The sequence below is a fragment of the Callorhinus ursinus genome, unplaced genomic scaffold (genome assembly GCF_003265705.2).
Source record: "Callorhinus ursinus isolate GAN/ISIS: 27379988/994484 unplaced genomic scaffold, GSC_fseal_2.0 scaffold8, whole genome shotgun sequence".
Lineage (NCBI taxonomy): Eukaryota > Metazoa > Chordata > Mammalia > Carnivora > Otariidae > Callorhinus > Callorhinus ursinus.
The window spans coordinates 45,114,878-45,140,755 of record NW_027397070.1 but is presented as its reverse complement, the minus strand read 5'-3'; the positions used below and the strand labels follow the sequence as shown (position 1 = coordinate 45,140,755).

Below are 25,878 nucleotides of genomic sequence, written 5' to 3'. Positions count from 1 at the left end.
CCTATACCAGATGTTAGAAGTGATTGCTAACCAGAGATCGAGAACAGATTTGCTAAGTGTAGAATTTTTAAAGAACCACTCCCTCCCTTCTTTTTAAAAAGCCTAGGGGAAATCGAAAACGATTCTTTGACAACTGTGTCTGCCTAACAAGGAACTTGGGCCAGGACACAGGTGTTGTTTAGAAGGAATATGGGGACAGGGCCATCATGTCAGAACTCACCACTATTCTCCTGAGTAGTCCTGTTGTCTCCACTGCTTGGGGAGGGATCAAAGTTGGACAGGGTAGCCACCCATGGGCTCTCAGCTCCATAGGAACAATACAGAACTGTGGGGGAAACTGCGTTAGATGGCCAGTACCAGCAATTTTAAATTGCAGGTCCTGTAATGAACTTATATATTGTGATAACCTAGAACTTGTGGGGACAAAAGTGAGTGTTCATGGCTCAGCAGTTCTGCTTGTGTGTGGGGCAGGGACACACCACCAAAGTTGATCCAAGACTCTGCAGTGACAGTGGCCACCTGGACCCTTCAGTTATGTAGGTGTTTCCTGAGACCTCTGTGCAGGTCAGTATGCCAGGGTTGCAGATATACAGGGGCCAAATCTAAATGACTAAACACCTACGAATCTTACCATTGCTGAGGACCAGAAAAGTGCATTTACCTGGTGATTTCAAGATCATGGGCTGTTAGCGCTACACACGTGCACTGGCACCAGGCCACTTCCTGATTTCTCCACAGCACTTGCCGTGATAACATGAGTGTCATCAGCGACTGGAGGAGCCTGAGCAGCAGGGAATGTGGTCTCAAGTTTCTCCGCTGAACAGGCCTGAGATCTGAGCAAGTCAGTGTCTCTGTGCCCAGATTTCCCCACCTGTAAAGGGATGCTAATAATTTTTACATTATTCCAGCTGTGCCACCTTTATGGGTTGTTAGAAGGATCAAGTAAGATGGGGGAAAGTTCTTTATAAAATGTGAGGCACTAAAAATATTTGCTATAACATGTAGCTCATCTATCAGATGACCAATCTGATGGTCTCATTATTTTTGTTTTTGGATTTGGTTCTTGTACTAGGGTTCTGGCAGGAAACAGAATTAACTACCACTCAAGGGAGTAACTAAAGAGTTTAACTGGCAAAGTTCCTGGGCTAACAACAGTGAGGTGCAGTTACGAGGAAATCTGCAGGGACGAATGGAGAAGCTGCTGGAACCCAGAGAGTGCGCTATTCCAACAGGGGCTGCGGCCTTGGGTGGAGGGACACAGCCACAGCCCCCCACAGCCCAGCCAGAGGGGGGACCAGGGAGCTCACCGTTGTAGTCCCTACAGTCAGCTTCTTGGGGCATGCACAGAGCAGGCGGGAAAGGGCACGGCGGGTCTGGAGGGCCAGGTGAAAGCTCTCTAGCGAAGCCATTAAAGCCGGTCTGTCTATACCCCGTACCCACGATCTGAGTAGACGTTACTGCAGCTGGTTCGTTGCTATAGCGGACAAGCCATCAATCATGATCTTCTAAATCGTTAACAGAAGCGACAAAACATGCATGGTTCTTTCTAGTTTATTGTTTGGTAGAAAGACAGGTTCTTGAACGCTGTATAAACATCTCACAAAGTGCTTCTAGATTGCAAAAAGTCAAAGCCAATTTTCTTTGAGATGGGGCCCTTAAATCTGACATTCAAGTCACCATAATAGAAACAGGAGCTGTTATACCTAACATTCTGGAAGGCACCTCAACAAAGGCCTGCTAGGACCTGTTTAAAACCTCTAGCATCTAGAAAGATCCGTCTTTCCTTTCAATGCCTATGAATGGTGGTAAAAGGAGAAAGCAAGGTCTGCTATGGATGCTGAATAAGCCTGAGAAGGCTTTTTAATGACTCCAAAATCCAGCCTTCAATCTTTATCTCTAGAGACTCAGAGAAACGACCCCCCCTCCCCCTGTGCCTTCCCTGTCTCCCCAGCTGGCTTTCTCCAGCCCACGGGCACAGCTTTCTGGGACCCAGGCACTGACTGCACTAACAGCCTCACCCAATCTCATTAAGCTTCTTAAAAGGGCTTTTGGTGAAAGCACCAGCTTTAATTTAGTTACTGCCAATCCTCAGCCCTTAGAAAAGTATTTCTTGTTTCAAAAAAAAAAAGGGGGGGGGGAGGCCACAGACTATTCTAAGGAATTTAACAAGGAAATAAGTACCTTTTATGAAAAGGACTTTTGAGCTCTCTGAGCTCACAACTTAACTGAAAGAACTTTACTGAAGTGTCTCCACTGTGCTCCACACAGCACCTACTTCCCGGCAGCTGGATGGATGGGATCTGTATACACAGAGCGTCCATTTAAAATGCCCTCAGTGGAAACAGCAGTTGTGGCAGAAGTCTGGCTGCTCCTTACTCCCTTACGTCAAATCCACATCCCTCCAGGCTGTACCCTGTGGAATTAGGTGTAGGAGAAACAGTAAAGGTCCTGCTGGACAGCCATGAGCAGCCCTGGGGCTCCCCGGAAACCCCCAAGCCGAGAAGAGAAGGCCACACTGGGGATGTCAGCCTTGGAGGTGGGGTGTGGGGAGGGTATGGTTCTGAGCAGGCAGGCGTCATGGAAGCTCCAGATTCTCGTGTAGCAGTCCTGGCCCACTAAGAAAGAGGGAAGACACATGGCACATTAGAACACACAGGAGCACTTGTATACATGTGGACACGGCTTCTCATGATTCCTAAGGGACTCCACTGGAGCCAGAACACAAACTCAAATGGAAGTTATTTCTGCTGATAATATGTACTTGAAAATCAAAGTCACAGGTCTCCCTGGTGCTCCAGAATCACAACTAGTCGCAGGTACTCCAAGTGACAAGATGCACTGGCTGGTGTCCCCAGGCATCCTGGCGAACAGGTGGCCACTCTGCTTCTCTTATGCCAAGGGCTGCTCAAGGGAGAGCCCAGCCCCCTGGTCTAGATGACATGCAACTGATTTCCTTTTTGTGAAAGAGTAACCAGGAAGATCTCTTCCCTTCAGTATATCCTGGGGACACACCAGGTGACAACTCTCACCAGAGCTGTTTCTGGTTTAATGGCTCAGTTTCTAAGACCAGGTAACTCTCTGGGGCTCATAGCTGTGAGGAATGTGGCACCGAACAAGCACCGGCTGCAGCAGCCCAGATAGGCTACTGGAGTCTTCAGAGGAAAGGAGGGTAGATCTCAGGGTCTCTCGGACTTCGCTTCACTCCCTCAGCTGTGATGGCTCAGGCTGTCCAGCACATCGAGGACTGCACTAGCCCACCACCATGTCTGCCTCTCAACGGGCTCCTTTCTTTCCTGTTACCTAGAGCACAGCAGCTCTTCTGAGGTGGAAACTAGGCTTAAACAGGAAGCTAAACAGCTTGAGAAAGTTCTTACAGTGATGCTTCTTTGGCACAAAAGAAGATTCACAGAGAACAAGCACATTCTGGAGGCACAGCTGCAAATCTGAGGACATGTCAAGACCAAGAACATATTCCTTGATGTCAAGGGCTATTTCATGTGTCAAACCACTGAACTTCCATGCTATCAGAATATTCTGTTGCCCCAGAAACAGCAAAATCTGCAATCAACTTGTAGCCCTTTTCAAGGGAGTTTAGTGGCTCAACCCCTCTGCTCCTATCCTGCAGGTAGGGATCCCCAGGGATGGTGTTAAGGGGACCAGGAACCAGTTCCATTACATTTACCTTAATTTCTTTTCTTAACATCCAAGGCTGGAAAGTGAGCACGAAGTGCAGGGAGCCTAAGCTTTTAAACAGGATGGGATAAAGGTCACACTGAATGCTGACCGGGTGGACACCCAAGTCTCTCAATGTTTTACTGCATGTAATTTGCCTGTTACTGAGGTGATGGTCTCCCACTAACGTGAGGACAAAGGGCCGTCCCAACTGGCGGCCATTTGACTGCTCCTTACTAATGTGCTGTTCTATGTCCCATCTAGTGTCTCTGACCAGCAGCCCCCAGTCCCACATACGAGGTTCTGATCTGGAGTAACTTCTCCCTCTGCCATTTTATTTGATGGGACAGAAGGAGCCCCCTTCCCCAGGTACCTGCCACCACAATTCCTTCTCCCTCGTGCACGTGCAGGGGCAGGTAGGCGTACTCATTCACATGACCTTCATACTGCCTTATACACTTGGTGGTCCTCAGGTCCCACAGCTTGATCTGTGGAAAGCACAAGGGGCCATTAGAGAGGGTCCGGCAGGTACACTAGTGAACCCAGGCAGGGCAAGGTGGTCTCCAAACCTCTTAGGGTGAGGAAAGTCTAAATTTCAAAAGCATCAAAACCAGTTTCATGTCAGTCTACACCAGGCTGGGCTCCCAGATGGAGAAAGCAACTGCCCTACACATAGCCCACAACTCGTCTCCAGCTGCCCTTCCCCCGCTGTCTGGCACAGGCTCGCTCTCTCAAAAGATTTGATTTTAAAGTAATCTCTACACGCAACATGGGGCTCAAACTCATGACCCTGAGGTCAAGAGTCACACACTCGTCTGAATAAGCCAGCCACGTGCCCCACCACGAGGGTCTTTGCTGAAGAGCCCTTCACCTGGCAAAGCTCTAGACCAGCGGCTCCAGTGGCCCGAGTCATCAGTGCTACCCCTACCGTTCCCGCCATGTCGGACGCCATCAGGTTTTGCTCTTCTTGGAGGATTTGCACAGAGGTCACTGCTGAGTCGTGGAAAAGGCGGGTGGCCTTCCAGCCCTTGCCCTGATTTCGACAACGCAGATCTATGGCAAAGATCTCCCCAGAACGACAGCCATTAAACAGCAAAGGAGCCTATGGAAAGAGAATGGTTGGTACCACCTCCTCTAAGGCTGAGAGGCGTGCGCCCTCCAGAATACAACTCCTGCCTCGCCTCCCCTCTCCCAGCCCCTGGGTTAGCGGTGTGGGCGATGGTGTGGTCAGGGTTTGAGCCTCAGTACAGCTGGAAGGGTTCCTTATGAAAGGGTAAAAGAACTGGACCCCAGGTGTCTTCCAGTGTCCTCCCCACTGGCTGCATTGGCCCCTTAGGCCTCACTCTGTGAAGCTCAAGTGATGGTGCCTCATCTCCACCAAGATCCTCTATGAGAAGCCAGGGGGAGGAATATGGGGTAAGAGAGATTAGAGATCCAGGTAAGGCTTGCAGTCCCAAACAGAGGGCAGACAGCTGAAGAAGCCTGAATAACATGCTCTGTGCTTGCTGCAGAAAGCAGGTCAGCACACTCTCTCCTCCACATTTAAAGAAAGATGGCATTTTCAGTGAGCAAGTCTTTGAAATGTAGTATTGTCTAGAAGTAGGATTTTTTAAATTTATAAAATACATAACTTGAAAACTGTATGAACCTATTAAGTATGATGAATTGGGACTTAATTTATACATTAAAAAAATTACTTGTCCTGCTGGTTAATCCAAGTACTCAAGAATTGCTAACAATTCATTTAAATAGGAAGCTGTTTAAAGCCAATTTAGCCAGGCTATTGTGAATCAGCCAACTTTCATCCAGTGCAAATATAATCACCAAGTAACCCGCTAATCCTTTCTGATGCCTTTTCCCCTGAAAAAGCAAGACGACCAGATGCCACACAGAGGGATCGTTTCAATCCAGCAAAATTTCCACCCCTGGGAAACTTTACTTGCTCTCCTCCCCCAATCCAACCAACCATGAGAGCAAACTGCTGGGCCAAGACATCACTGCTGGTCCCAAAGGACTGCCGGTGTCCTGTCACCACGTTGGTCACTAGGACCCGCCGAGATAAGCCTGACAGAGACAAAGGGGGCAGAGAAACAAGCATCACTCACAGTCTGGACAGGGGTTTGAAGCCTATGAACGGTCCCTCTGGGGACCCGTGGGGGCAGCTGCGGCTCACCTGTGCTGAAGCAGTTATTCGCCTGAATGTTGAGGGACCATGCACAGGACCAGGCCCCAGGGATCCGGAAACTGCAGAGCATGCCAGGCCGGTCTCCTGCTGAGGGCAACAGTGAATATAAAAGGTGGCTGCCCTTGAGGGACCTTCCCTCTGTGCTGCCAGGCCAGTGACCGCCCGATCTGGGAAACCTCCAGGAATGGTTGTTCAGAGATCTATACCTTGGCTCCATTCTGGCTTTTATGGGAACAAAAAAGACACTCAGCTGGGGTACCTGGCTCAAAAGGGGCCATTCTGAGAAGGAGCACATGAATCTTTCCTGACTTCGCAGTAGTGTTAGGACTAACTGCCATCAGGAAGGCAGGGTGGCATCTTTACAAGAGGGTTCCAATCCCACATCACACTATTTGATGGGTGATCTCAAGCAAAACACTTTTAAAATAAGCCTTTTAATAATCCATAAAGGGCACACACCCCAAATAGTGCAACGAGTGATCACAAAGTAAATGTAACCACATGACCACCACTCAGGTTAAGCAGCAAAACATTCCAGAACCCTGATACCCCTTCCTGCTACGACCTTCCCACTCAGGGAACCACTGCCCTGGTCGGTTTTGTAAGGCGGGCTCTGAACCTCTTTGCCTCAGCTTCCTCATCTGTAAAAACGGCGGTAACACACACTCCTGCCACACAGACCTGCCTCATGATGAAATGTCAGGCACCAGGTTGAGTGTGCACCACCTCATTTAATCCTCCCTGTAACCCGACGGGGTGGGTGTGCTCTTCACAGAAGGTAAGCAACCTGTTCACGTTGGTAAGGGGCAGAGCCGGGATTCGTGCCAGGTCTGCCTGAAGGCCTGCACTCTTAGAGCCTTGACCCTTGTCTAATGGGTCCCTAAGTCTCTGAAAGACTGAAAACTTAATACTCAGAGTGCCGCCTGGAAGGAGAAGTCCGGCTGCCTTCAGGCACACAGATCGCAAGCAATGCCAGCAGCAGGTGCCAGGCTTTTCTGCACCATCTGTACGGGCAGCCCAAATAAATATTTTAATCTCTTGTACTTTTAACTGTTCTGGCTGCTGAAATGACCCCAAAGGAAGGGTATGTGGACGTGCGCACTTGCAGTCCGAATCCTGGGTTAGGTTGCAGGAATTCTCCGACAAGTGCTTCTGCAGGCTGACTTGGGCTCGCACAGCCCGTGCTTCCCACCCCTCCTGTCCAAGCCTTGGCCATGGAGTTTACACTGTCGTGGGCTGCAGCTTCTGGAGGCAGGGACCGAGACCGCCCTCAGAGCACCTCCTCCTCCGAAGGGAAAGGACCTGGTACCTGGATGACTACTGACGAACAGCGATGCTGGGAGCAGGGTGGCACAGCCCGGAGTCTCTGCGATGCCCATGAGGCAGAGCCTGCAAAAGCTGTTAAGGATAGTCAAGTACAAGGGTCTCCTCTGGGCATCAGTACCCTTCAAGAAACTGTAACACCACGAGCCAGATTTAACACGTTCCCATATTCCATATTTAGTTTCAGATTTTTAATTTTTATTTTTTAAAAGATTTTATTTATTTATTTGACAGAGAGAGACACAGCGAGAGAGGGAACGCCGCTCACAAATGGACAAGCAGAGGGAGTGGGAAGTGGGAGAGGGAGAAGCAGGCTTCCCGTGGAGCAGGGAGCCCGATGCGGGGCTCGATCCCAGGACCCTGGGACCATGACCTGAGCCGAAGGCAGACGCCTAATGACTGAGCCACCCAGGCGCCCCCCGAATCACATTCTAACACTGCTCTGAGTTCTGTGCCGTGCTCTATTCTTTCCACAGAGCATCTTCTACAACTCTTCCATCTCCACTGTCTTCTAGATTCATCTGGGGTGATTTTGTAGCTCCAATCTCTTCACTTTCACAGTGGAGCATGCCTTTGTATGAATATACAACTCATCTGTCTCGTCTCCCGCTGATGGGCACTTGCGTGGTTTTGGGGTTTTTTTGCTCTGCTGCTGGGATGAGCATCCCCTCCTGTTTCCCTGTCTCATACGCCATGTGTGGGAGGCTGCTTTAAGGCAGTGTTTTCTTGAACCCACGGTGCGAGTTTCATTTTGCTACCAAGCACTACATACACACAAAGAACTGAAACAAAAGTTTCATAAAATATTTGCTCTTACTAAATATGGGCCTCATTATTTTCTAGTCGACTTCATTAAAACAATGTCGTTCACAAATGGACGTAACGGCCCACAGAGGGAGGTCACGCCGTGCAGTCTGGAAACAGCCTGATCTGTGCTCATCTGAACAGGTATAAACTGACACATCATCATTTTAACTTCAGTTTCCCGACTACAACCGGGTGTGCTGATGCATCGGATCACAGTTACTTGGGTTTCCTTTTCTTTGAACCGCCTCTCTCTGGGCCTTACCCACATGTCTACTGGGCTGTCTTACAAGTGATCTGTGTCCTCTCTCTTCATAGCCAAACTTTTCTCAGAGGAGTCTGTGTTTCTCCCACTCCCTTGTCTTCCTTTCACTCTTCAGCCCACTGAAACCCAGTCATCTCCCAGTTAAATATCCTCCCCGAGGTCTCTAAGGGACTCTGTTGTTCACGCTGATCGACACTTTCCAGTCTTGACTGTGGCCACGCAGCACTGTTTCCAACAACACGCTCGGTGGTGGCCTCCAGAACCTCCTCTGGGAGGCCCCCCCCCGGACCTTCCATCACCTACACCGCCTGGCCTAGATCCTGAGCCTCTTCCGACTCGTGCCTCTCCTCTACCCCTGGCTCACCCACCACACCCTCTCCCCTGCCGCCAGTCTTGCAGCAGCTGCCCCCGCCGCCCCCCCCCCCCCCATCTGAGGTCTCACCCTTGCCAGCTTCTCATAAGATACTCCTCCGGGGCCACAGTCCTCCAGAACATCCCAGCACCAGGTGCCCCACCTTGCCAGAGACCTCACGGATACTACTAGACCACTTACCGCTGCCCCAGGTGCCAAGCTCCCTCCTGCCACTTCCTTCCTCTGGGAGCTCCGTCCCCTTCTTCCCATGGAGGAGTCACTGCCAGGAAGGCCACCCCGGTCCCTCCATCCCGCTAGCATCCAAGTGCCCCTCGGACATCACGGCAGAGACTGAGCACCTGCTGCGCTGCCCTCTCTAGCACTCACATAGGGATGCATCTGCTCGGCGGCCTTTGGTGGAACGGACACACACAGCCCTCACTGAAAACTGTAAACATCTGCAAAGCAATCAGGCAACATTCCTGGTCGTCTGAACGTGTGACGTGTGCATGTGTCACGATGCCTTGGATGGCAGGCCCCGTGTTAAGTGTCTCTAGTTAGAGAGACTGCCAAAGCTATAAACGATAACTCTGCAGCTGGGCAACCCAAGTCCTTCCTAAAGAAACCCCTTTTGCTTCTGGGTTTGGAAGGTGAGGATGTGGGGAGGGAGTCCCTACCCAGGTGCACTTTTAGTTACTAGGACTAAGATCCAAACTACCCTTACGCTTCGTGTGATGCTAATGGGACCAGTATCAGTTGGTCCTTTCAGAGGCCACAGGGGTTGAAGGGCCCAGGAGGGGCAGCCTCGGCCTAACCTCTCCCCATTCTGTGGGGGGAAATGCAGAGTACCGGGCTCAACAAGGCGCCATTCTGGTAAAGGGAGAAAGTTCCATGACCTTCAGCAGAAGCAGGGGGTGCACAGAAGCCTGAAGATTACCGAAGTGACCACCAGAGGGCAAGTGGCTGAAGAAGCTACCACAGACCACACTCTTTAAACCCAATTATACGGATTTTTATTCTCTCTTTAGCGTAAGGAGAGAAAGCTGGGAAAATGTCATCCTGTTTTAAGATCAGAAATGAAAGCAAGGTTCTTGTTTTCTCTCCTTTAAGATCTGGTCTCTTCTGTCCTCTGGTACGATCCCAGTAACAGGTGGTCCTACCCCCCCCCCAGAATCCCATCAAATGAAAGCCTTTCAATTTACAGGCCACACAGTTTTGTGTTTGTCTTACATAAAATTTATAACCAGATCTCTAATGTACTTTAGGCTTTTAAAAATAGAGTGCCGTGGAACAAATTAAAAAAACCCCAACTGGTTCCGATTCAGCCATCACGTGCGGAGGACCCGTGATGTGCCAAGCACTGTGCTCAAGGTGCATTCACAGATGTTAAATAATGTTAGCCCCGGGACAACTCCCGAAGTAGGTACTAGGTACAGTGAGTGGTCAGAGTTTTAAGAACTCAAACCATGGACCAGAGTCATGCACATGTGGCTTTGGCTCAAACCGTATTACTCCCAGAAGCACAGGACAGACCGCTGTCTTGTCCATCAAAAGCCTCCAGGGATTCCAGAGGAAGGGTCCAGACAGCTGACACTGTACTTCTGTGCTTTTAGTAAAAGAGCCCTGATTGTTCTCTGAGAGGGCAGAGACTAGAATGAAGAGAGCTCTAAAGAAGGCTGTCTCTGGGGGCGCCTGGGGGGCTCAGTCGGTTAAGCGTCTGCCTTCGACTCAGGTCATGATCCTGGGGTCCTGGGATCGAGCCCCACATCGGGCTCCCTGCTCAGCCGGGAGTCTGCTTCTCCTTCTGCCTCTGTCCCCCCAACCCCCGCTCATGCCCTCTCCTCTCTAATAAATACATAAAATTAAAAAAAAAAGAAAGAAAGAAAGAAAGAGGCTGTCTCTGACAGGGACCCTAGGCACAGAGCCCACACACTCATGTCCAACACCAAAGGATTCCCCTCTCCCCTTTACTGAAGCCCGCCCTCAGCCTCCCCCCACAAGAGGCCTGGCCCACCCTCAAACCACTGTAGCTCTGAGCTCCTCCTCCTTCACCTCGGGAGGATGTGGGGTTCCTGCCTAAGGCTTTACCGGTCCTAACAGTATCCAGCACACAGTGACATCAATGTCACTCTGGGAACTCCGCTATTGCTCCATGGCAATCCTCATCCTCTACCGAGCTGCACTATTCTTTCCTAAAGGGTGAGATGTGCATACAAAATGGGGCAGACCTCTGGCCACTAAGATGCCACCTCACAAACCGCACAGATGCCCAGCTCCACACCAGGGCATGGCCTGCCCACCAAACCTCTTCATCTGCCAAAAGATACAGAATGTGGGAATCCAGGTGATTCAGCGAGGCCCAGCACACAGAGTTTACCTGGTGAGGAAGCACACAGCAAGAATGGTTTACCCACTTGCGGAGAGAAACAGACAAATGCTTTCCTATGGAATAACTAATGGGGATACAGACACGGACTTCTTTCTTCAGCTCTCACTCCTTTTAAAGGGGCTGGAACAGGCTCCAGAACAGGCAAGTCTCCCCTGCTCCACCATGGAGGGCCTTGAGAGGAACAGGGAGGAAGAAACCTCCAGACTTTGGTCCTCTGTCATTAGCATGGACCTCGCAGTGAGACCTCTGGTATACTCTCTGGTTTGGGGATGGAGTCTCTGCAATAGCAGGGGACAAACCTAACTCTGAAAGGCATACTGTACTCTCACTTCAACCGAAACCATTTTCAACCTGTATCCATCTTGTGGCTCAGGTCCCAAATGAACAGAATGTCACTGCTTCTTACACATGCAGTCATCACCCCCGTGGAATTTAAAGGTTGCTCCCTAGACAGCAAGCTGTGCTGTGTTATATTTATTTAACCTCTGTGTAGGTCACAGACTGGCTGAGTGACTGATGCACCAGAGGACTCCCCGCTCAAGCTACCTCAGCCCCCAGCCCAGGAACCCTGTGCTTGGCAAGGGCTCCTTTGGGTCACTTCAATCCTCCTGGAAAGAAGGTCTGTCCCACCGGTTAAAGAAGCCTTTCAAGCCTTAAGAAGTTTCACGCCTTCTCCCAACTATTGACAGTTATTTCTCTTCCAAGAAAAGAAACTCCTGAGGCCCTTTTCTTCCCCTACGGGTTCTCAAGAGCTACGACCCCATTTTCCCTGGGGAAAATAGGTACTCCAGCCCCCCTTCTTCACGAAGTTCTCTCCTCTCCTCTGAATTGGGCCAACTACAGCAGGGCCCTTGGATCCAAAGTGCAAAGGGGGCTGCAAGGCTAATTAATGGGAAAGGCAATGTACCTTCCGGTTGGTGAAGTAGAGGTTTTCGTGCATATGCACCTTGAGTGAGGGGGCCTTCAGACCTCGCAGGCTGATGACGCCATACTTGGAGCCTCCGACTTTGACATCATTCACTGTGAAGAGCCGATCACTGTTGGTATCTGCCTGGAGGGAAAAGAGACTACAGGTCACCTCCCTGGCTGAGCCAGGCGAGCTGAGCTGCCCAAGACCATCTGCCCATCTCTCTAGGATCCCATGCTCTGTGCATTTTCATGTGAGTGCGCCCACCCACGAGGGAGGATAGAGCATGGAGGTCACCTAACTTGCCCCTACTCAGCCCAGCTGTCACCCAGCAAGGCTGACAGCTATGTGGTCTCATAAGCAGGAGCAGGGCTAAGGGCAGTGAGGGAGCGCTGTCAGGAAGTCTGAGGTCTGTACAGCGACTCCACTCAGAATTGGGTTTGGAAGAGTCCCAGTGTCCACCCAGGTGAACTGTTTAGATGGGCCACATGGTGACATGTAGCCATCACGAAAGCCATACACAATGTGGAAAATGCTAGTTGTACCCCTGTGAAGGGGTGAAAGGAGGAGACAAGATTGGATTCCCATTACACAGGCACTTTTCTCCCCACCAAGTAAAAAAAAAAAAAAGCAAGCTCACTGCACTGAAAAAAAAATTACAACAGAAGAGACTGCATTGGGATGTCGGGTTTTTTTTCCTCACTTAAAAAATGTGATTACTAGTTACTTCAAAACAAAAACCCTGTATGTGTTTTATATATATTTATATACACATACATGGGTTTGGATGCTGGTGAAAATGTATTCACTTTGCAAGTTTACTCAGAAAGCACGTTTCCTGAAGAATCATTACAGTGACTAGAATCAGACTGGAAAAACAGATCTCTGGGTGGCAAAGCACCCTTCCCAAAACTCCAGTCCACAAAGCTAGCCAATCAGCTCGACTCTTAACTCCGGGTGACTAGGAAGGTCTCCGAGCCAGCTCAAGGCCTGTGTGAGGTGAAGCACGAAGACTGGGGGCTCGGGCCATACTGAGCAGCATGTGCATCCCTACCCAGTTTTACCGAGGAACCCCAGGGAAGGGGCTCCTGAGGAGAATGAACTGCAAGAAAATATTCTGCTTCAGGTCAAATCGTACCCCCAGGCCCTTGGGGGAGTAAAGCCACGGGAGAGAATGTGAGTCCTGGAATACCCCTTATGTTAAGGGTTCTCCGGTTGAGGTCTCCTGGGGCAAGACCTCAAGGGTCAGCTCTGTGGCTTCGGATTCTAGTCCTGTCCAGCAGGATCCAGTCTGGATCCTTCTCTCATTCTCCTTAGCCTTCCCCCAGCCTCCAGGAAGGACAGGGCTTGCAGGGCAGGCCACGATCTCCTGTAACCTCGAGCTTCTAGTCTAACTTGGTGGACTATGGGGTCCTCTGCCAACATTTCTCTGAACCCTGGGTTCAAGCAGTTGGCTCTGGCTTTGGCCTTGGCTTCCAGCCCAGGTCTAACCTAATGAAGAGAAGACTCTCTGCTCCCTGTAAATGATATGATAAAGGTGTGCCAGATGTGCAGGCCCAGAAGTCCAGGCCTGTGGGCCCCTGCTGCTCAGGTCAGAGCCAGCGAGCAAGGGAGAAACACATGGTTGCTTCTGAAGGACACTGGAGCTTCAGGTGTGGCCACCAGATAATGCTCCAGTATAGGAAGGATTAGAAGCCCCTAGTCCACTGCATATCTTTTAGTCTGTACCCAACACACCCAAGGGAAAATTACTTTGTGATAGTTCTCAGTCAATGTGTGGTGGGCCCAGGCTCTCAGATCGAATGACAGAGCTGTAGTGGGGGTGAGCATGGTCAGCACACGGCCTACCCTGCCAGCTCAGCACCTGCTTGCGGGTAGCCAGCAGGCACACATTAGAACCGTAAAACCACGGGGATACTGCCTGCTTTCATGGCACTGGCTGCCACATAATTAGCCTTAATGAAAGCCAAGGTTAAGCCACACAGTGTCAGGGGATAAAAGCTATACCTCTGGCACCCACAGGGAGCTCCCTCCCACTCACCAGTATGAGGTTAAATCGGTCGCTTGCCAAAGCGGAGGGATCCGAGCTCTGAATCTGGACCTTTTTCCTCTGCATGCAGCTCACTCGCAGCTCATGAGCTAAACTGCAGAGGGAAAGAGGGGCAGGGAGGGCATGGACACTGTGCCTAGACACCCATGAAGCAGACTCCGAGGCTCTGCCCTGGCCCACACCCTGGAGACCACCTCCCCTAGTCAGCCGACTCTCCTCCCAAGTAATTCTCAGCAAGGGAGCTGAGCAGGATCCCAAATCATCTCAATTATAGACCTCTTAGGAAAACTAAGGCCAAGAAATGGGGGACCCATCCACAGGGTCAAAGAAAGTTAGAACTAGACAAATTTGTTTTTGGATCATCTAGTACAACTCTTTCTTGAGATGAAAAGAATGTGCCTGAGAAACGAAACAGCAATGCCGAAGGAGAGCCCAGTTAGTAAGAACCAGGTATGGAGACCCTTCCCTCTCCATATCACGGCCACCACCCCACTAAGAACAAAGCAGGTTTTAAGGTGAAAAGAGATCTAACTAGACCTTAACTCCTTTCCTTCTGAAGAGGGGAATAACAGGAGAGACCTGCCCTACCTACTCTGGCGGGTAACCCTTGCATGGCTGGCCTTCCCTGAAGGGGGCCCTGCTCTAAGATAAGTGCTGTGCCCCCTATGATGTTTCTTCACCAGCCCATGCACAGCAGGAGGCAGCAGAACTCAGGGCTCAGGAGCTCAGGCACTGGAGTCAGACGGATCCCGCCCTTTCTAGCTTTACCCTGAGCCAATCGCTCCATTCTGAGCCTCAGTCTCTTCTGAAAACTGGGGGAAGTACCAACCTAGCTCCCAGGGTTTTAGTTAGAATATCAGTCATCACAAGTATATGAAGTTTAGTACACATACATCCCTTTAATGCTTTCTTTTGGGTGACAACTGATTGGAAGGGGAGGAGGTAGAAATCTCATGGGAATGAAGTTGTAGGACCTTCATTACAATGACAATGATTTCGAGTAATACTGAGAAAATGTCTTGAGAAATTTCTGCTGAGTTTCTTTGCCTAGATCCCTTCTCCGTCTGTGGCCTCCTGCAGGAGACTTTTCCCTTGCTCTAAAGGGAAATGATTTTCTCAGGGCTGGTTTTAGCAGAAGGGAGGCTATGCTTCTCCCCCCACCCCCACCCGCAACTGTGAGGACTCCTCAGAGTGGTTATGTGCTCTATCCTGACTGGCTTCTTGGACCATGGAAATAAGAAACAGGAAAAGAACATTCATGAAAAAGCTTAACGAGGCTTTGTCTTACCGGCAGTAACTGGTGACATTGAGAAAACCGAGCTTGCTTTTCTGTAGCAATGAAGATGCATTAAAGCCCATTCTGGCTATTTTCTAAATAAAACCAAAAAGATTCAGTGAAGTTTTAGGTTATGAGATAATGGAGAATGTTTCTAGTTTCATAGGATCTAATAAAGAAGCAGGTGTACTAAGTTGGCAGAAATTATATGTATAGAGATCTGACGGTCTCCTCTCCTTGGCAAGAGGAAAAGTCCGTCACAAGAAAGCACATGTGAGCTGGAAAGTTGGCCTGGTGCCCATGTCTAAGCGCCCCATCAATTTACCTGGGGAGCCAGGTGAAGAGATGAAGCCACCCCACTAGTGAGCACAAGAACCGCACTGGTCACTCGGGTCTTCACCATGCTTTCTGTTCGCCTTGGGGTGACCCCAGAGCCCCCATAAACCACTGAAAGGTCCTGGCATTTAATCCCCAGAAGGGATGCAGGAAATCCTCATATCCACACACCTTGGTTTTCTATTTAAGATATACAGTTACTGAAACTCTATCATACCAATTCCCAAGATTCCTCTGGGGAAGGACAAGATGTAAGAATCACTGATGAAACTTCGAAGGTAAGAAAAGGGGCGGTGGGAGATTTCTTGCCTGTTCTCATCAGAATCTCTTCATCAGATCCCTATGCGGGGAGCTCGATGCCACATTCCCTCAAGTGCACCATGCTAAGGGGCATCTAATCGGCACCTCCCATCACCAGCGGAGGGGACAGGGTGGCCACCAGGAGTGCGGAGCCCACCTTTTTCTGCTTGTCTTCTTCCTCCAGCAGCTGCAGCCTTTTGCTTTCCATCTCCTTCTGCCGGATGCCCTCCTTTGTGAGGGGGTTGCAGTTGTTATGTCCAGGGAGCAAGCGGAAGTATCGTTTCTTTTCAGGGTCAAAGTAATACCCTGGCAGATCTTTAGTCAAAAGAAATGAAATCCATTTCAACTTAGAACACTGCACGGACCCACCTCTGAAGGATCCCAGGGGCCTGTCCACCCCACCCCACAGATGTCTGTCTGTTCTGAGGGGCAGGAAGTGGGCTAACGTTGTTAGTCACCATCCTGTGTCCATGGGGGGAGCCGTATGCCTCAGGATCCCCATTCCTGACACAGCCAGGGTGTTTAGTGTTTCAATTTGCTCCAGAATTTCCTCCAAGCCAGGAAAGGGCTCGTGACCCACATGGAGTGTACCCACACGCAAGCGAAGACACACAGGGCTAAGAAGGGCAGCCCAAGCAGATGTAACCAGATGATGAGACGGGACGAGGTTTCATCTTTCCCCACAGGCAGGGCCACAGGAGGTCTACTGTCCAACAGACGGCCTCACCTGGCACGGAAGAACTCCCCGCTGTGCCGGATGAGGTCGATGGGGCCTCGTCATCGCCGACTTGGCCAGAATCTCGTGAGCTTTGCCGTGTCACTGAGTTACCCCTGTTGACACACAGTCATAGTAACTCACAGTGAACGGCTGGAGTCCTAGTCATTCTGTGACCGTAGGGCCCTACAGGGGTCAGTTCAGGCAGTTCCATGGCCTTCACCCCAGCCCTCTGACCCTTCTGGCTACCTGGGGAGCCCTGACCTCTCCCTTCTCCTTGAAGGCGGTTTACCTACTTCAAATATACAAAAGTTAGGACAAGGTTTTGGTTCCTCATCCTTAACAGGATGTGTGTCACAGTGAGTCCCTTTCCTTATCTCCTCACTTGAGCATTTTGTAAGGTCTTTTTGAAATTTCCAGATGAAAAGAGGAATAATCTTTGCCAGTAAGAATATTACCAGCTGGGCTCATTTGTCAGTTCAACAACAGTTACAAGGTCAGGCGCATTTTATTCTTTACTGGATTTAGCAATACAAAGGGTTTAAATTTTACTTGGGCATACCACCTTACAGATGGAGAAACTGGGGTTCAGGGCACAGAGGTGATTTGCTCAGTTAATACTGGGATAGAGCCATGGTTTAAACACTTGATTTGCAAAGCTACAAGCAGCTTCTGTGGCAATTACAGGCTGAAGGATATAATGACAGAGCAAAACACCTAATTTTAGAATCCTGACAAAATGTGCTTTAAAATCAAGAACTTCCTCCCCATCCCCCCAAAGGAATACAAATTGAATAAGTATGCTGAAGGAATGAAAGAACTTTCTCTTTTGTCTGTAAATACTAACCGTACAGTTTCAGAGAAAATTATTTATTCTCCCTTTTTATGGCCTAGAGCTTTCTGAGGCAGCTCATGTGTAATCAGCAGCAAGAGGAGGAAGGATTAAGTGTCACAACAAATGTCTACATTTCTAGTCCAAGGACTGCTGCTCCATTCTTTCCACACAGAGCCCAGAAGGTGGCTGCCCAGCGTGTTTCCACATGACTCTGCCAAAGCAGAGTTGAGACTCTCTTCTTGCACAGATCACATTTTGCTACACATTGTACTCTTGTGGGAAGGCCTGGGGCCCAAAAAATATCCATGGTTCTCCTTACAAAACACACAAACATTGGGCACTGTCCTGATCGTTCTACAATATGGGTCAAATCTGCGACTCTGGCTTAGAGTAACAGATTTTATTCTGCCCCTAATGAGGCCCACCATGTATGAAGGGCCTACTCAGAGCCAAGCAGCCCATCAGAGGCTCTCCATGCAGTATTGCAAACCTCGTAAGTATTAGCTCTCTTTTGTATAAGAGTGACTCACAGTGATTAACTTGCCCAAATTCATATAGGAGAAGGCAGAATGTCAAATCTGGACCTCCTAATTCTGAAGCCCCATTCTTTCCACAACATTTGGCTGGTTTTTGTTACTGTTTAGGTTCACCTGTTCTAGAGAAGCATCTTGGTATTTGTCATCTTCTGACCCTGTACCTAGAAATCTGTCCATTTTAGGAGGAGGTCTGAAGCGTGGAAGAGTTTTGAAATTGGCATGTGGGCCTCTTCTGGTGCAAAGACTTTTGCATGAAGGAAATACAATCTAGTCTCAGCACAAGGTACCCTGCGCACACCAGGAGAGGACACTTCCTCACAGTCCAGGGCCAATAGGACTTCTGGCCATAAGAACAGTAAGTTGAAAGTGGAAAATGTTTGCTCTGGGGACTTCGACTCAGTATAGACTAGGTTTTACTTTCTAAGCAAGGCAGTGGGTACATGATGTTCACTGTATTATTCTGTATACACTTTTGTGTTTATTAAATACAATATGATATATTTATTCTTTCTAAGGATTTAGGTTGAATTAATGAAATTAGGTCTCCAGGAAGCTATTTTCATTGGCTGGGAAAAAAGGGGGAGAGAGACAGAAAAAGTGTACAAACTAGAAAAATAGCTTTCCAGTTCTATCTGACACTGTCTACTTCTAAGCCTCTGGCTAATGCTCTGGCCAGAGGTCATGGTCACTCTGAAGAGAAAGAGCGTGGCCATATCTCCTCACTACTCCAAGTGCGGCAGGCGGGCTGACTTGCAGCAGCAGCCGCCCCCCTCAGACCCTGCGTTGCGGTGACAGCCCTGGTGACTCGCGCACCTGAGGCCACCGCGCACCTGAAGGGCCACCACAGGGCTCGAGTGGTCCTGGGTAGCAGCACTTGCCTCTCATCAGAACCCTGTTGTCTGAACCGAGGGTTCTGCTGGTTGCTCCTTCTCCCATGTCTTCTATTCTGCCAGCTGTTTTTGTGCATTTCTTCTCCTAAAAGAGAAAAAAAAGCAAGTTCACATGCAAATGTGTGTGTGGGCGCACGCGCATGCACGTGCTTTTCTGTCTGCTTGACAGCTCCCTCATGCTCAGAGCTAGGCAAGGGGATGGCCCGACCTGGGTTCTCACCAGAGCCACCACACCATGCCTCACCTGTAAGGGCTGCCTCCAGGTGGAGACAGCGATGAGACCCCAGGCTTCTGGAGCCACTTCTCCAGCTGCAGTTCTTACCTCACAGTTGACACCTGGCCTGCCAATCTGCCGACCTCTGCTTCCTTGGGTCACTGTGTGAGGTGATGACAGAGTCTCACAAGTACTTTAGAAGACAGCTGAAGCTGGCAATGAGAACTCTCAGGTTATTCTTCTTTCTTTTCTTTACCAGATAATACCAGAGCATATAATTTTTCTTTCAATCCACACACATCCCTATTCATAGAGAATAGTTGACAGTGAGCACTTTCTCCTACACAATTCCAGCACTGAGCAGGGAAAACTGTGAACACAGTTAAACAAGGGCCCGTGTGTAGGACTTCTCAACGTGCTTTATAAAGGTTTTAGCTTCCCGAAGCAAGCTGTTAAAGGGACAGATGTGCACATGCATTTTTTTTTTTTCTTAAGTAAGGAATGAGAAAAAAACACTTCTTACTGATATTGCCATAATATTTCAGGTGGCTTTTTCAAGTCTTATCTTGTATAGCCTGAATCTATCACTTAACTGCCAGTTTCAACATTGGGAATCACATTAAGAGTTCTTAAACAGACCAAAATGGTACATGGACCAGCTGCTGTGAGTTCCATGCCTTCCCAATGACTGATTTTTTTCCCCCACTCACAGGAGACAGTGATGACATCTTACTGAATGTGCTTTTATTTTTTACTGAATATACTTTAAAACTACATTCAAATGCCATAACAAAATTAGAGAAACATTTCTAGGGCTGAATGAAACCCAAGAATAGATGAGAAAACTATTTGCCTTTATTTCCCAACTTCTCCTTCTGAGTGGGGAATGCCTGTTGGCATCAGAGCACCAGAAGTCTGGACTCCCGGTCCAGTACTTACCCCAACATTTTGCGAATTCTGTAACCAAGTCCTCAGTTTGCTTGCTTCAGACAGTTAGTCTGCCTCCCCCACGGGGCACTTCCACAACCTGGACTACTTGCACCAGACACTCTCCAGTCCTGTGCCAGAATTAATAAGCACCACTGAAGAAAAGCATGTAGCTGTGCTGAGGTGGAGCTATGAGAAATGTCTTATTTTCATCCCCTGATGAATTAAATGACTTTAGTTATTCCTAGTCTGCGTCACTCCTGACAGCTCAGGGTGTTAACCCTGTCCCAACATACCCCTTTCCGCTTTCTTCCAGTCCTCCTTCCCTGCTGGCAGAGCTCCCTACCTCACAGAGAAGAGAGATGTTGCCAGGTATGAATACTCCCAACTTCCCTCGCTTCCCTTCTGCAAATACCTGCCTTTAATATTTCCAGTGCTCTTCCCGCTTATCTTGGAGAAACGGGTGTCCTTGTGCCTTTTCCTGGCAAACCCGTCCCACCTGGTCATTGCTCTCATTCCTTCTCAGGCCCTACAGATATCTTTCCCGTATGTTTAACCAACTTCCCCTGTCCTTACCTCACCTATGGACACGCTCAGGGTTTTCATTTGTATGTGCTTCATCTCTGACCCAAACAGAAGAGGATACCCTGAGCATGTGGTCTATGTGCACACATCCCACTGCTTGTTTCCCAGTCACTCCTCAACCCACTGCAGTCAGGGCTCCTCCGTCGCCTTTCTGCTCAAATGCTCTTGTGAGGGGTTTAACTAATGATCCCCCTACCTGCCAAAGTTAGTGATCTCTCTTTATCTAGCCCTCATTCCTAAAACATGTGATGCCACAAAGCTTCCCTCTTCCTTTGGCTTCTGGAATAGCTTTCTCTTGGGTCACCTGCCCTGTTATCTGTTTTCTACTGTTCTGTCCTAGATCCTCTTCTTTCATACATATACCATCTCACCTGCCGACACAGGTTCATCTCCAACGCCTAGCGTCCGTCCTGGGCAGGGCATCAACGTCTTCTACCGCCACTCCTCCTTCCACAGCGACAGCAGACTCAGCAGGTTCAGAGCCCAGAATCTCTCCCTAGTTCCCTGTGTGCTCTTGTACCTATCCATATTTCCCTTCTCTGTAAATACCACTGCTGCCCTCACCCCTGTCCAATAGTATAATAACTTTATTCACTTTCCTAAGCAACCCATTTCATGGCTCCTGGACACCACATGCACGGGTCTCCCTAAGGATCAATTACCTTAATCTTTATTTACGAATAAAGTTGTATTTACTAACTAGTTAAGTTACAAGCTAAGAGGCACTATGCAGAGGAAGGGAAATAGGGCCAGTGTTAAGAAAACTGGTAAGAAAAAGAAGCCATATTGACCTAAAGATTATTATTAGCAACTCTATAAAAAGATAAAAATTTCTCTAGATTGCACATTCTGTACACAGGACTCCAGTTTGCTTTAATTATGAAATAATGCAGGACTACAGTGAAGAACACATATAATGGTAAGTCAAAGGCTTCAGATCAGGAGGCAGGAGCATGGTACGCCTGCACCATTATCCTCAAAAAGAGGGGCGCAAAATCAAGGACATAGTAAATAATGAAATAACTAGTGACTGCTGATTTTGGAACATTTCTAAACCACAAACTCACACAAGCACAGGATCAGGTACTGCAACACAAGGAGAGGCTGACGACATTAACTGATTTAATAAGCATGATCAAGCCAAAGTCATTTAAAAAAGTCACGATAAACAGAAGTTGACTGAACACAGAAAGGGTTAGAGTGGGATGAAATGATACCTTTTCGTACTTTTAAGCCTATTTCAGGGGTGGGGAGAGTGTCTCCCCCTAATGCAGACATAGTTCACTCTCAGTATCCACTTTATGCATTATGCTTGCCCTTATCACTCTGTACTAAACTCTGTACTCCCATCTCATATTAGGTGTAATGTAAATTCTCTAAGCAAAGATCTTGCCTTGTTCCTTCTGTTCCTAATACCCATGACCTAGTTGGTTCTCAGTAAATGTTCACTGAACTAAACAAAAAAACCCAAACAACCCCACAGCTACTTTAAAATCCCAGGTAGCCCCTTTCTGCTCTAGGCATTTTCATTTGCTATTCAACACAGATTTACAGAGGGCCCACTGGGCCCTGGGGAGCAGGCAGAGATAAATAAACTGTGGTTCCCATTATCAAGACACTTACTGATCACCAGGGACACAGTCGTGAATGAACCGATTCCTGCAGTGCCTCGTAAGTGAAGACCCAGGTCTCTCCAGGTGTAGCAAAGGAGGAGAGTCATTCTTTGAGTGGAAGGGCTGGAGGAGAGACAGAGTCTGAACTGCAGCTGGAAGAATGAGTGTCAGGCAAGGGGGTGAGGAAAGGGGCCTGCAAGCAGTTTGGTATGGCCAGAGCCTAAAGTACAAGGGGTTGGGGGATTGAAGCTGGAAAGGGAGGCAGGGCCAGCCCATGAGGGCTCTGACAGGATTAGACACACACATTGGAAAGGGCACTTTACAGGCAGCAGAGAGAATAAGCTGGAAGTTAAGGACTGCTGCAGCAAGCTAGGGGAGATGAACCTTCCCACTATGGAAGTGACACTTGGGACAGAGGATCCTGAATTTAGAAACACTCAGGAGGTGAATTTCATGGGAGAAGTGGAGACAGAGAAGTGAAGAACCAGTAAGTGACTGACTGGTAGGGTCCTGACCTGGGAGACCAAGATTAAGGACAAAGAGCAGTTTGGGGGAGAGAAGGGAATCAGTCTCATTTTGAACAAACCAATCTCAAGATGCCTGTAGAACACCAAGGCAGGCAACTGTAAACAAGCTCTGGGAATCCAGAGAGGAAACAAGGCTAAGGATATAGATTTGAAAGTCATCAACACATGGTGACAAAGACTGAGACAAATGTAGATCCAAAGCCAAATATATAGTGAGCCTTTGATTTCAAAATTAGAGATAGTTTTATTGGATAGTAATAGGAAATCCAGCACGTATCAGTTTTTAGATCAGTGTGTCTTAATGAGGACAATTTTATCCACCAGGAGACATGTGACAACGATGGGAGACATTTTTGTTTGTCACAACTTGGGGGTGGGGAGGAGGTGAGGCTGGTGGTGGCTGCTATTGCCATTTAGTGAGAAAAAGCCATTGATGCTTACCATCTCACAATACACTGCGCGTTAATCCAGCAATAGTGCTCAGGTGGAGAAACTCTATTCTTACTAGAAGTGCTAACAATTTGCTGGATCAAATGCTGAATCCCGGCTCCTTTGGAGCTGCTCTGCCAGGCAGGTATTAAGATGTGTTGTGAAAGGCTGGACCTAGCTTTGCCTTTCAGAGAATCTTTTAAGTACTTGAAGGAGTAAACAAAAATAATTTCTGAGAGACCATTATTCTGGAAAGACAATGTTAATCTCAAACAAATAAACATGATTTAACTTTTTGGAAAATGACCAGGCAATACTTATCAAGTAATTTAAAAATGTACAAGCCTTCTTTTGGGAATCGATCCTAAAAAAATAATCCAAAAGATTATAAAAATTACTACAACTTTCCAATCACTTTATGGGGCTAGTATTACCCTGTTACCAAAACCAAAGACATCACAAGAAAACTATATATTGGGGTGCCTGGGTGGCTCAGTCGTTGAGTGTCTGCCTTCAGCTCAGCTCATGATCCCAGCGTCCTGGGAGCGAGCCCCGCCATCAGGCTCACTGCTCCGCGGGAAGCCTGCTTCTCCCTCTCCCACTCCCGCTGCTTGTGTTCCCTCTCTCGCTGTGTCTCTCTCTGTCAATTAAATAAATAAAATCTTAAAAAAAAAAGAAAGAAAACTATATATCAATATATCTAGGACACAGACACACAAAATACTAGCAAACCCTATCCAAAAGCATATGAAAAGGATTATGCACGAGCAGCAAGCAGGATTTATCCCAGGAATACAAGGTTGATTCAACATAGGAGATCAATCACTGTAATACAGCATACTAATAGAATAAATGTAGGGGAAAACCCCATGTGATTATCTCAAAAGATGCAGAAAAAGCACTGGGTAAAATCCAATGGCCTCTCATGATTAAAAACTAGGAATAGAAGGTAACTTCCTCAACTTGATAAAGGGCATCTACAAGAAACTCAAAGCTAACATACTTTATGGTGAAAAAGTACAAGCTCCACCCCCCCACCCCCAAGTCAGGAACGAGAGGAGGATGTCTGTTCTAACCACTTCTGTTCAACACTATACTGGAAGTTCTAGCCAGGGGCCATTAGTCAAGAAAAATAGATAAAAGACACTCAAACAGGAAAAGAAAAAGTAAAACTACTTCTATTTGTAGATGGCATGATCTTATATATAGAAAATCCTAAAGAATCCACAGTAAAACTATTAGAAGTGATAGATACATCAGTTAAAGTTTCAGGATACAATCTGAAAATGAAATTTAAGAAAACAATTCCATTTACAGTAACATCAAAAATAATAAATTACTTAGGAATACATATAATAAGGTAAATGGGTAACTTGTATATTGAAACTACAAAAGAAACTATAAAACACTATGAAAGAAATTAAAGAGGACCTAAATAAATGGAAAAACATCCATGTCAGGAATTGGAAGACTTAAGATGGCCTCCAAACTGATCTAGAGATTTAATGCAATCCCTATCAAAATTCCAATTGCTATTTTTTGAGGAATGGACAAGTTGATCCTAAAATTCACATGGAAATGGCAAGGGGCCCAGAATAGTTAAAAAAAAAAAAAAAAAAAGTCTCGAAAAAGAGCAAAGTTGGAGGACTCACACTTCCCAATTTCAACTTACTACAGAGTTATAGTAATTAAGGCAATGTGGTAGTGGCACAAAGACAAAAATGTAGATCACTGGAGTAGAACTGAGAGTCCAGAAATAAACCCACAATATCTCTGGCCAATTGATTTTTAAAAAAATTTTAAAAGTGGGCTCTACACCCAATGTGGGGCTTGAACTCACGACCCTGAGATTAAGAGTCACATGCTCTACTAATTGAGCCAGACAGGTGCTCCCCCAATTGGTTTCTGAAAAAGGTGCCAAGACTACTCAGTGGGCGAAAGAATAATATTTTCAACCGCTAGGACAACTGGATATCCACCTGCAAAAGAATGAATTTGAATCCCTACTTCACATCATATATAAAAATTAACTCTAATGGATCCAATATCTAAAACTATAAAACTTAAAAAAAAAAAAGATTTTTTTAGAGAAAGAGAGAGAGTGTGAGCATGAGCAGGAGGGGCAGAGGGAGAGGGAGAGGAATCCCAAGTAGACTCCATACTAAGTGCAGAGCTCCACACAGGGCTTGATCCCACAACCCTGAGATCATGACCTGAGCTGAAACCAAGAATTGGATGCTTAACTGACTGCACCACCCAGGTGCCCCTAAAACTATAAAACTCTTAGAAGAAAATAGATATAAATCATCATGATCATGGATTAAGTAATGGTTCCTTAGAACACCTGAAGCACAAGGAAAAAATAAATTGGACTTCATCAAAATTAAAAACTTGTGTGCATCAAAGGGCACTATTAAAAAAGGTAAAGGCAAAAAAAAAAAAGTGAAAAGACAACTCACAAAATGGGAGAAAATTATTTTTATATTTTTAAAAGATTTATTTATTTGAGAGAGAGAGGGAGAGAGACAGCATGTGCGCAAGTGGGGGAGAGGAGAGGGAGAAAGGGAGAAAAAGAATCTCAAGCAGACTCACTTCTGAGTGCAGAGCCCAACAAAGGGCTCGATCTCACGATCCCAAGATCATGACCTGAGCCGAAATCAGGAGTCAGGCGCTTAACCCACTGAGCCACCCTGGCATCCCAGGAAAATTATTTTTACATCATATATTTGATAAGGGTCTAATATCCAG

The 25,878-nt window shown here is 47.7% G+C and overlaps 1 protein-coding gene across 4 annotated transcripts; it reads right to left on the bottom strand.

Annotated features, from left to right (window-relative positions):
- Positions 1-1,535: 1,535 nt before the first annotated feature.
- Positions 1,536-24,371, bottom strand: DCAF4 (DDB1 and CUL4 associated factor 4). Of its 4 annotated transcripts, none has more exons than XM_073895473.1 (14): positions 19,158-24,371; positions 18,824-18,920; positions 16,587-16,690; positions 16,017-16,174; positions 15,236-15,318; positions 13,939-14,041; positions 11,898-12,041; positions 10,929-10,978; positions 7,167-7,246; positions 5,846-5,944; positions 5,639-5,736; positions 4,544-4,774; positions 4,046-4,160; positions 1,536-2,615 (listed from the first exon to the last, which is right to left on the bottom strand). In XM_073895473.1, exons 2-14 carry the CDS (start codon positions 18,910-18,912, stop codon positions 2,422-2,424), a joined length of 1,548 nt encoding a protein of 515 aa, XP_073751574.1. In that variant the 5' UTR covers positions 18,913-18,920; positions 19,158-24,371; the 3' UTR covers positions 1,536-2,421. The 4 variants fall into 4 exon arrangements, with proteins under 4 accessions (XP_073751574.1, XP_073751576.1, XP_025725513.1 ...); XM_073895475.1 differs by having other exon boundaries at positions 5,846-5,941; positions 19,158-24,370; XM_025869728.2 differs by having other exon boundaries at positions 4,601-4,774; positions 19,158-24,362.
- Positions 24,372-25,878: the final 1,507 nt, after the last annotated feature.

Excerpts from the sequence above, each read along its gene's own strand:
- DCAF4 (XM_073895473.1), bottom strand. The coding sequence starts at position 18,912 with ATGCACAAAAACAGCTGGCAGAATAGAAGACATGGGAGAAGGAGCAAC. Across the intron at positions 12,042-13,938 it reads ACCGATTTAACCTCATACTG|GCAGATACCAACAGTGATCG; the intron begins GTGAGTGGGAGG and ends TTTTCCCTCCAG. Across the intron at positions 4,161-4,543 it reads CTGGTCTAGAGCTTTGCCAG|ATCAAGCTGTGGGACCTGAG; the intron begins GTGAAGGGCTCT and ends TGCTTTCCACAG.